This window comes from Anneissia japonica, unplaced genomic scaffold, assembly GCF_011630105.1.
Source record: "Anneissia japonica isolate Jap-2015-1 unplaced genomic scaffold, ASM1163010v1 scaffold724_len3256291_cov202, whole genome shotgun sequence".
In the NCBI taxonomy this organism is placed as follows: domain Eukaryota; kingdom Metazoa; phylum Echinodermata; class Crinoidea; order Comatulida; family Comatulidae; genus Anneissia; species Anneissia japonica.
This window is the reverse complement of record NW_022744966.1, coordinates 2,420,107-2,429,923: the sequence shown is the minus strand read 5'-3', so window position 1 is coordinate 2,429,923 and position 9,817 is coordinate 2,420,107. Positions and strand designations below refer to the sequence as shown.

Sequence of the window (9,817 nt, the reverse complement as noted above, 5' to 3'; positions counted from 1 at the left end):
TAGTGGAACGAATCGAGTCTCACTTGACTGGGGGCCAGGGGGCCGCCTAGGGCCCCGGTGGGGTCCCGGGGGCGAAGCTCCCTGGAAACCACGGACATTTGATGAATTATGGTGAAATATTATTACTTATTTGATAAGCATCGAGTTACTATAATATGACTTCATGTAGGCTATGCTTTGTAATGTTGAAATCAGCTTCCAAAACCAAAACATTTTGAATAAAGCAAGAAACAAAGAGTATGCAATGTAACCATCTAATTTATTTTCAAATCCTCATTCTTGAAAGTGAAATTCTATATTTTGGAAATTTGCATGAAATCTGTCAACCACGCTGTCATGCTCGAGGTTGCTTCACCTATCACGATGTATTCTAACCATCATGAGACTATCTAAATGAGAATTTGTCATAACAGAACACAAATTATTTTTAATTAGTCTCATTAAATTATTATTATTATTATTTTTATTATTATTATTATTGTTATTGTTGTTTTTGTGATGAAAAGTTAACACAAACAATATGGTGGCTAAACGAATATTACATGTAAATTTTTTTTTTATTTGTTTGTTCCCCGAAAAAATGCATCGTTCCCCCGTCTCCCCGACGGGGGAACTATTCTTCCCCGACGGTGGGGGGGGGGGAGAGGGGCTATTTCCCCCCCCCTCTGGCGCCACCACTGTTCTGAAATGAAATTAAATCTCCGCTTGTACCTGTTTCAACAAAATCGCTATACTGTCGATCTCTGCACTGCGGCTATAGCTGTATCTTCAGCAATTGGGGAGGCTCTTTGATTCGACCGACCAATCAGCATCACTAAAAGCTGTCGTCGACTCTTAATGATTGTATGGAAACCAGATTTTACGCGCCAGCACCAAAAGCTGGATCATCAACATCATTTACACAATATAGTTTTCAAATAGGCCTAGAAATTTAAATTCAATATTATGAGTGTGGCATGTAATTTGCGTTTTCATTAAGTTCGATATATAGGATATAGGCCTAATTAATGTATAACACTCCCAAGGTTGTGGCAGGGAGGGACCTTCAGAGATGGAGGGTCGATATTGTTGGGGCTGAAGTAGGAACATTTTTAATTATGGCGCACATAGGTAGCCGGAAATGCGACTCTAAAACTTTAAGATTTTATATAATTTTCTTTTTTATTTCATTTAGGGGAGAGCCATGCCGGCTTCCCCCACCCCCTGAATCAGCCACAGGTTTTGAGAGCAAACATTATTCAGTGTTTTATTTTCCAATGTTCTGTAGTCTATCAAAATTGTTGATAGCCCTAACGATGAATACAACAACTTTGTTAAGGAAACTTGATCTATGCATAATGAAATCAATCTAATTAAAAACATTGTGGAAATGCTATTAATTATACACGGGTTAGCGTTCATTAAGATGATTAAATTAAAAGAATCGTAAATAAACCGAGGTTGGAGTAAAATAATTCCCTACAAATTAGACATACACATAGACTAGATGTGAAACGTGCCACTTTCAACGACGTGGTGTTTCGGATTTCCACTGCATATGTCAACATACTATGTAAAACTATAGCACAATGTAAATAAAACATTATTAAATTTAAACCTAAGAGTGGGGCACAACAGTCAAACTGGGGTGGGGAAAGCGCCTCCGTGCCCCTACTGGATCCGCCCCTGCATCCTTCGTATCCCCACTCCCCTGCGTACGGGCTTGTGTACGTAGTGGCGCAGGCTCTCTATCCCTATTCGCACAAACGGGAACAGGAACAACCTCCATCTAGCAGCCATTCGGGCACTTAACGTTAATTAGCGTTATCGTATGAGAGGGGTGATACTGATTCTGTAGACGTATTCTTTGTTTAATTTTCTATTTTATGTGAATATGTCTCAGAGCAAAATCGATTTCTATGTATTTTTATGATGCAAAGGACAATAAATGGAAATTAATGAATGAATGAAAAATTTAAGAAAACTATTTATAATTATATTGTTTGAAGGTTTGATTGACGGATTGATGTCAGTGATACTTCGTTCTTGAAAAACTAATAAATAAAAAAATGATCAGCGCATTGAGAGCTTGCTTACTTGCGCTTTATAAGAATGATTATTATTATTATTATTATTATTATTATTATTATTATTATTATTATTATTGTTATTATTATTACTATTATTATCATTATTGTTATTATCCGAGATTAAATTAATAAAAGACAACGGTAAAATACGTTAATAAATATTAAACTATAAATATAGGCCTACATATTGTGATTATTAATTAGACTTAAACTCAGTTCGCAACTGAAATTGCTGGAACCAAACAGGATGTTATTTATTCTGGATAAAATTTCAAATTACTGACGTTACCCTTTGTGAATATAATTTACAGCATATCAGTTTTTACCAACCCTTTTCGTTCAATCAAAAAACAGTATTACTAAAAAATTTAAATCCATTGTGTATTTCCGTAGGCATATACTCTTAAAAATCTAGGTAACCTCACTTGCCAAATTGGAATTGCTATGTATTCTGCCACTAATGAATTAAATAGTCGGTTAATATCTATCTTTGGCAATGAATTGCATCTAAATATAATGCTAAGCTCACGATCTATTGATTGAAAAGTCAGGGTCAGGCGGATAACGAAACGATACCAAGACGCGACTCACGACTTTTGGTTCTTTTAGAACACATCCTTAACCGATAGCGCCATCCATGCGACGTGCCCCCATTTTATGACAGTAATGTACAGTCCTTTCTGAAACCCCTGTTTTGTTTTGTAGGTGTAGGGGGCACCCTGGCGTCAAACTTAAACAAGAACAGCAGAGTATTGAGTGTATTTCATGTATCTTAATTCATGAAGCTTCTTGAACTAAGTGCCGGCCGTGCTTACGTATGTGTTAATTAGACCCTACGCGTGTCCAGTCCCTATATTAATTACTAGCTTTTTGGAGCTGAAAGGGCCGTAGCATTCGTAAGAATAATCCAAAACCAAACAAAAAATAAAACAACAATGCCCTGTCACTCTGTCACACAAACTTACATAAAAACAATATTATTATAACATAAGTCAGGACGTACTGCAACAATGCAACAATAATGAAATTGTAAAAAGAATACGGGCTCAGTATCACGTGAACTCGGGAGACAACCACCACTAACATTTTATTCTTTGACTCCATCGATAGGTTTACGTTTCGATCCGCCTGACCCTGACTTTTCAATCAATCGATTGTGAGCTCAGCATTACTTTTAAACTCTATTCAATTTTTCATTGGTTAGCATTGTATTACGTCACACTCGTTAGACTCATTTGGGTCTTCATTCTATTATAGGCCTACAATATTCATGGTAACACATTGACAGCTGGACTACTGGTAAGCCTATTCTGAACTACAAGTAGGCCTATTCGGGAAAGGAGATATATATTTATTCTGGATTACATGTGGTAGGCCTGAAACCAGTGTTCTTCAAAGAACTATTTAAAGGCATGTTCAGATTTCGTCTTTGGATTTCGTACGCACTTCTGTTAATTTTCACTTGGTACACCTGTCTCAAAGGTAAATAAAAAACAAAAATAGTTGAAACTATTTTTAAGAAATACTTTTAAAATATGTCCGTTCATTACATGGAGTTACATTCTCCCAAATGAATTTAGAGTATACATTGTAAGCCTAATCTATTATTTGAGTAAAGAACACACATTCAGCATTATAGCTGATCAGTAGGCCTATGTAAATAAAGGCACACAGCCCAAGATTATAAATATTGCGATGAATTGGATACGTCATTGTATCTAAAGACAACCAAACACAGCTTTTGGTGTCTGTAACCTTGGATACACTAACAGTTCTGCAACAATGTTCGTAATTTAGGTCTATGGCATTAAGTTACGGTAGTAACCATTAAACTATTTTATGGGTAAATGTTTTCTAGTCTCACAATTTATGCTGACACCATTTTAAGTATTTGTTATTTTAATATACTATATTAAAATATATATTAACCTAATCATTAAACTTCTAATGGGTAAAATAAATGTTTTATTTTCTCACAATTTATGCTGACAGCATCTATATGTATAATTATTTGGCATTTTTTTTATCATATTAAAAAATCATTGAACTTTCGGCACACCATGTGATAAGAATATGATTTTTGAGGTAAAAAGGTAAAAACCACTGGCTGGTTGTCTCGACGTTTCGGTAAGATTGCTCTGACCAGGGAGGTATGCAAAATGAAATCAATCTAATTAAAAACATACACATAGCCTAGATATGAAACGTGCCACTTTCATCGACGTGGTGTTTCGGATTTCACTGCATATGTCAACATACTATGTAAAATTATAGCACAAGGTAAATAAAACATTATTAAATTTAAACCTAAAAGAAATAATGCAGGTCTGTGCGCACAATGAAAAAAAAAACCTATAACATTATTGAACATTTAAAATACTAAATTTTTACAAGTCAGTCAGTGAGGGACTTTAACATATGGGAGACGTGGCGGATTCAGCAATTCGAAATAGAGGATTGTCCAGGACCTTTCACAGAAATAGAGACTCGGTTCCACCCACCTCAGCGAAAATTTTGACGATTTAGGGGTTTAAAAGGCTTATTTAATCGATTTTAATGTCTACTAATAGGCCTATGTAGAAAATACATATAATTTTTTGTTCTTCCCCGAGGAGTTGTCCTTTTTCTCCCAGATGCGGGGGAGGTGGTGGGGGGGGGGGGAATCTCCCCGGCGGGGCCCTGACCCCCCTGGTGCCACCCCTGATTCTTTGTTATTTAATTTTGTATTTCTATGTAAATGTGTCTCAGAGCAAAATCGATATTTATGTATTTTTATGATGCAGATGACAATAAACGGAAATTAATGAATGAATGAAACATTTAAAACTATTTATAATTATATTTTTTGAAAGTTTGATTGACGGCACAGTAAAAGTAATCACTGGTTATACATGTCAATGATACTATAAAAAACTAATAAATAAAAAAAATGTTCCCGATCAGCGCATTGAGAGCTTGCTTACTTGCGCTATATAAGAATAAGCTATTATTATTATTATTATTATTATTATTATTATTATTATTATTATTATTATTATTATTATTATTATTATTATTATTATTATTATTATTATTATTAAGAAAAAGAGTGTAAGTTACCTTTCAGAGTTTTAGTTTAGTTTCTGGGAGCTTTCTATGACATCTCGTCATCTTCGTCAGCCGTTTGAATCTGGCTGTTAACTGATGACGAGATCTCATCGAAAGCTCCCAGAAACTAAACTACAACTCTGAAAGGTAACTTACACTCTTTTTCTTATTATCATGACAGAGTTGGAGGATAACTTCCATGCATTATTATTATTATTATTATTATTATTATTAAACTCAGTTCGCAACAGAAATTGCTGGAACCAAACAGGATGTAGGCCTATTTATTCTGGATAAAATTTCAAATTACTATACATTACTTTTTGTGAATAAAATTTACAGCATATCAGTTTATACCAATCTTTGTCTTTCAATTAAAATAACAGTATTACTAAAAAAATAAAATCCACTGTGTATTTCCGTAGACATACTCTTAAAATTCTAGGTAACATCATTTACCAAATTGGAATTGCTATGCATTCTGACACTTAATGAATTAAATAGTAGGTTAATATCTACCTTTGGCAATGAATTGCATCGTAACAATTACAACACCATGTGTAAATAAGATGATTACCAAATTTAAACTAATAGATTGATATTTATATGTAGGCCTATATTGATATCGATAATGATATGGATATTGATATTGATAATGCTATTGAATATTGGCATGGATTGATAATTGATAATGATTAAGACATTGATTATTGATATGGATATTGATTATTGATATGGATATTGATTATTGATATTGATATGTATATTCATCATTGATATTAATTATTGATAATATTGATTATTGATATTAATTATTGATATCGGTGGTTATTGATAATTGATATTGATATGGATACGGATATAAATCTGAATTTGAATGTAAATTAATGTGAAAGCTTGCACTAATGAATTTGTTGGTGTTGGGGACGAGACCCTATTGTGCTATAAGTAGTAACAGTTGCCATTTGTTTGTTTTTGTGACGGACTGGACCTCAGGCGACGAGCCATTTATACCCTGAGGTCCATATTGAACGTGGCTAGTTCCCAGCTATCATTGTGATGCTTATAACAGGCCTTGATCCAACAAAACACTGGCTTTAAATACAATGAAAACAGTCACTTTAATGCAAACATAATATTAACGTATGTATTTTTCGACCCGTCAATGGGTCTTCCATCAACGTGATTGCCAGTGGAAATTCACAGTTATAAATAAAATAAAATAAAAATAAATTGAAGAGATGTCTTTAAAGATATATTTCTATTAACAAAATATGGTCTTTTAAAAATATCAGAAGGTAAAACAATTAACTTCATGTAATAAGTATACACTGTTTGGTTTTGACTGTTTTAAACATAGGCCTATTTCAAAATCCAGAACACCTTGTTTGGTACGAGTTCAAACTTGTAACAAAGTATAGGTATCTCCATTGTGTACTTAATTACAAGGAAAGAAATAATTTCAACTCCGTCTGCTTGAGGTAATGATTTAAAATTAATATATCTGGTCTTTCTTTCAGTTTGTTATGGATCGCCGGATGAGAAGCGGTTGCTAAGGGATATCATGGCAAACTATAGCTCAGTTGTACGTCCAGTAAATAATGTTAAAGACAACGTAACTGTTAAATTTGGAGTGGCTATAAATCAGATCATCGATATGGTAAATACCTTCTCCTCGTAATTATTAAAAAAAAAGTGCATGCAAAACACTATCAACCAGCATTATTATCATCATCATTTGTCATCGCCATCGTTATCCTCATCATTGTCATCGTTAATATCATTATCATCGAAGAAACAAGATGGGAGGAAATTCCAAAAATACGAGGTTTGAATGATGAAAAATTACAGTGAAACAGTGGTGTACAAATTTAGAGAACCGTCATTTTACTTATTTACTAAACAACCGATTTACATTTCTACCTCATATAGACTATTTAAACAATAATGATTAGGCCTAGGCCTATGTAATAATAACAATATTGATTTCCATTCTTTACAGGACGAAAAACATCAGATAATTACAATTAATGTTTGGATTAGGATGGTAAGTTTATGTTATCATTTTGTATGCGTCTCCTGCTTGTTTATTATTTTGTTTCAAGTGAAAGTTACATTTTATTGCTATAATCATAATAATTTAAAGATGTATCTTCGTCAAGTTTTCCCCGTTAAAGTATTATGTTTAATAATAATGATCAATAATATTAATGATAATAATTATAAAGCGCTTCCTAATGCAAAAAAAAAAAAAAAAAAAGCCTCAAAGCACTAAAGATGCCCGTTGACAGAGATGAATATGTAAGATTATTAGAAACTTTAAGCGTAATGTATAAAGAGACAGCGGTGGAAGAGTTAATATATAGGGCTTTTTAAAACAGTCAATGTTTGGTGAATTTTGTATTCCCATTGGAAATATGTTCTGGAGGGTCGTCCCGACTGAGGACAATGGCTATCACCATTTGTTTGAGTTTTAAATTGGTAACATTTATATTTCAATTTGTTTTGTGACTGGTAAATTTATACTCAATCTCCAATAAATCTGATTTGAATAAGAAATTTAAAGCAAAATAAATACATTTTCTCAACAGCAATGGACGGATGATAACTTCTACTGGAATGCATCACATTATGGAGAAAGTGGAGTATTAACATTACCCCCAGCGTCTGTCTGGAAGCCGGATATCGTTCTGTACACTAAGTAAGAAACCACGTCTGTTATTCCCACTCACGTGTAAACTTCTTGTCTCGTTCCTCCTACTATGTGATTCGACACATAACCTTTATGGACAAATTGTCTGTATTGTGGATTTTGAATTATTCATTTATGGTAGAACAAAAAAAAAAAACAACCTGAGTTGAAGGTTAATAACCAAGAGAGTGTTATGGTTCGGCCGAACCCAGTTTTTGAACGAGCTCCTGATAAACCAAACCACCCTCCCCTTGCATCAAAAACCATCAAAAATAATTATGAAATATGCGTATTACATGTTTCAATTGCCGGAGAATTTTATCCCTTGACACACATTAGAGGTCTTCCTCTGGACCCAACCATCGCGCCTAAGCGGCCCCTCGGCGCCCCGTGACCTCTGGCTCATGAATCCTCTTTAAGAAGTCCTGGACGGTTCTGTTAATAAATTCTCTACATCCTTTTAACGATTCTTTCCGTGGTCGTAGTGTCCGTGACACAGCACCACACAAAACATTCATAATGATCGACCTACAGTATATCGATCAGGTTCATAACTTCAAAAGAAGCTCATTGTCGGGCTCATTGTAAGCACAGGAATGGGATTTGTGATCGCCATAGAATCGTAGAGACGAACAACATTGATCAAGCATTTATCAATTACTGTTTACTGGCCATTATTAAATAGTAAGCCAATCAAGTTTATTGAGATAGTTCTATACCTATGAGATAGAGCCTAAATAAAATTTATCCCCCCCCCCCCCATATTGAGGTCTGTCCGTCGGGGTCAAATGTTCTTCGAGCCGTAACTTGTAAATACCTTAAATATTTCACGCCGGTTTGTTATGTACCGTAATCATCATTATCAACATCATACCGTAATTATAATGACCTTAACTATAGTATAATAATAAGTATTATTATTATTATTATAATGGCCATAACTATAAAAATAATTATAATAATAACTATAATATTAATAATAATGAATAATAATGAATATTAAATAAATGATAATAATAAAGATAACAATAATAATAATAATAAACAGTAACAACAACAACAACAATAATAATAATAATAATAATAATAATAATAATAATAATAATAATAATAATAACAATACTATGTTTGTACAACAGGGCTTTTCCTCATTGCCATAATGAGAAGTGATGTTGTGCAACAAAAAAAGTGCAACAAAAAAAAGTCATTAAAAAGTATAAAGTAAAAACACACGAAAAACAAAAACACTAAATACTACTAAAGACAATTTATAAAGCAAAAAAATAAGAAAACGTTAGTTAATAAGACTCGAACTATAGATGCTATGTTAATAACGTTAGTTAGTAAGACTCGAACTATAGATGCTATGTTAGTAGCGAGGGTGATATGGAGGCTCTTAACCATTGCGCGCTATATGAGCCGACCCTGCGTATCCAGTGCATATATGTTTCATAGTAATTCAGTGATTGAAAGCGAAGATATGGTTTAACCTAGCTGCAGTTAATTAAAACGCTGTAGAGAATTTGAATTGCGTTTATATAGCTTAACCAACTGTTCCATAAAATTCTTTCCCAAACTTCACACCTAATTAAATCTGTATCGTCACCAAATATCTTTCCTGTCTAGGACGTTTCCTTTTGAATGGTCTTCATATCCACACCCTTCTCCAGATCGTCACCAAAATTCAATGAAACATCTAGTCCCAAGCGCATAGAGACCTCGTTTATTTGCGCTATATAAATCCATCTATTATTATTATTATTAGTTATCATTATTATTACCCCCTGTAATATTATTGAAATTATGATTTAAAATATTGTTGTTATTGTTAGTACTTTTATTGTTATTTCTATTACTATTGTTAGGCCTAATTTTGCATTCGCTCCTTATTAGATCATTTGCATACACTAACTCACAATCCAAATCCTAAGATTTTGATGACACCAGTGACATAAATAACTTTTTTTCA

At 33.4% G+C, this 9,817-nt stretch overlaps 1 protein-coding gene and 1 pseudogene across 1 annotated transcript in view; one reads left to right on the top strand and one right to left on the bottom strand.

Moving 5' to 3' along the window:
- The window catches only part of LOC117119876, a 7,724-nt pseudogene extending 5,956 nt beyond the window's left edge, over nucleotides 1-1,768 (bottom strand).
- A 1,547-nt stretch (nucleotides 1,769-3,315) lies between these two features.
- LOC117119841 (neuronal acetylcholine receptor subunit alpha-10-like) overlaps nucleotides 3,316-9,817 on the top strand; it is a 16,744-nt gene continuing 10,242 nt past the window's right edge. The window contains exons 1-4 of the mRNA XM_033264807.1: nucleotides 3,316-3,551; nucleotides 6,677-6,816; nucleotides 7,159-7,203; nucleotides 7,748-7,857. Coding sequence (XP_033120698.1) covers nucleotides 3,482-3,551; nucleotides 6,677-6,816; nucleotides 7,159-7,203; nucleotides 7,748-7,857 — 365 coding nt within the window. The 5' untranslated portion in view covers nucleotides 3,316-3,481. The remainder of the gene's footprint in view (nucleotides 3,552-6,676; nucleotides 6,817-7,158; nucleotides 7,204-7,747; nucleotides 7,858-9,817) is intronic.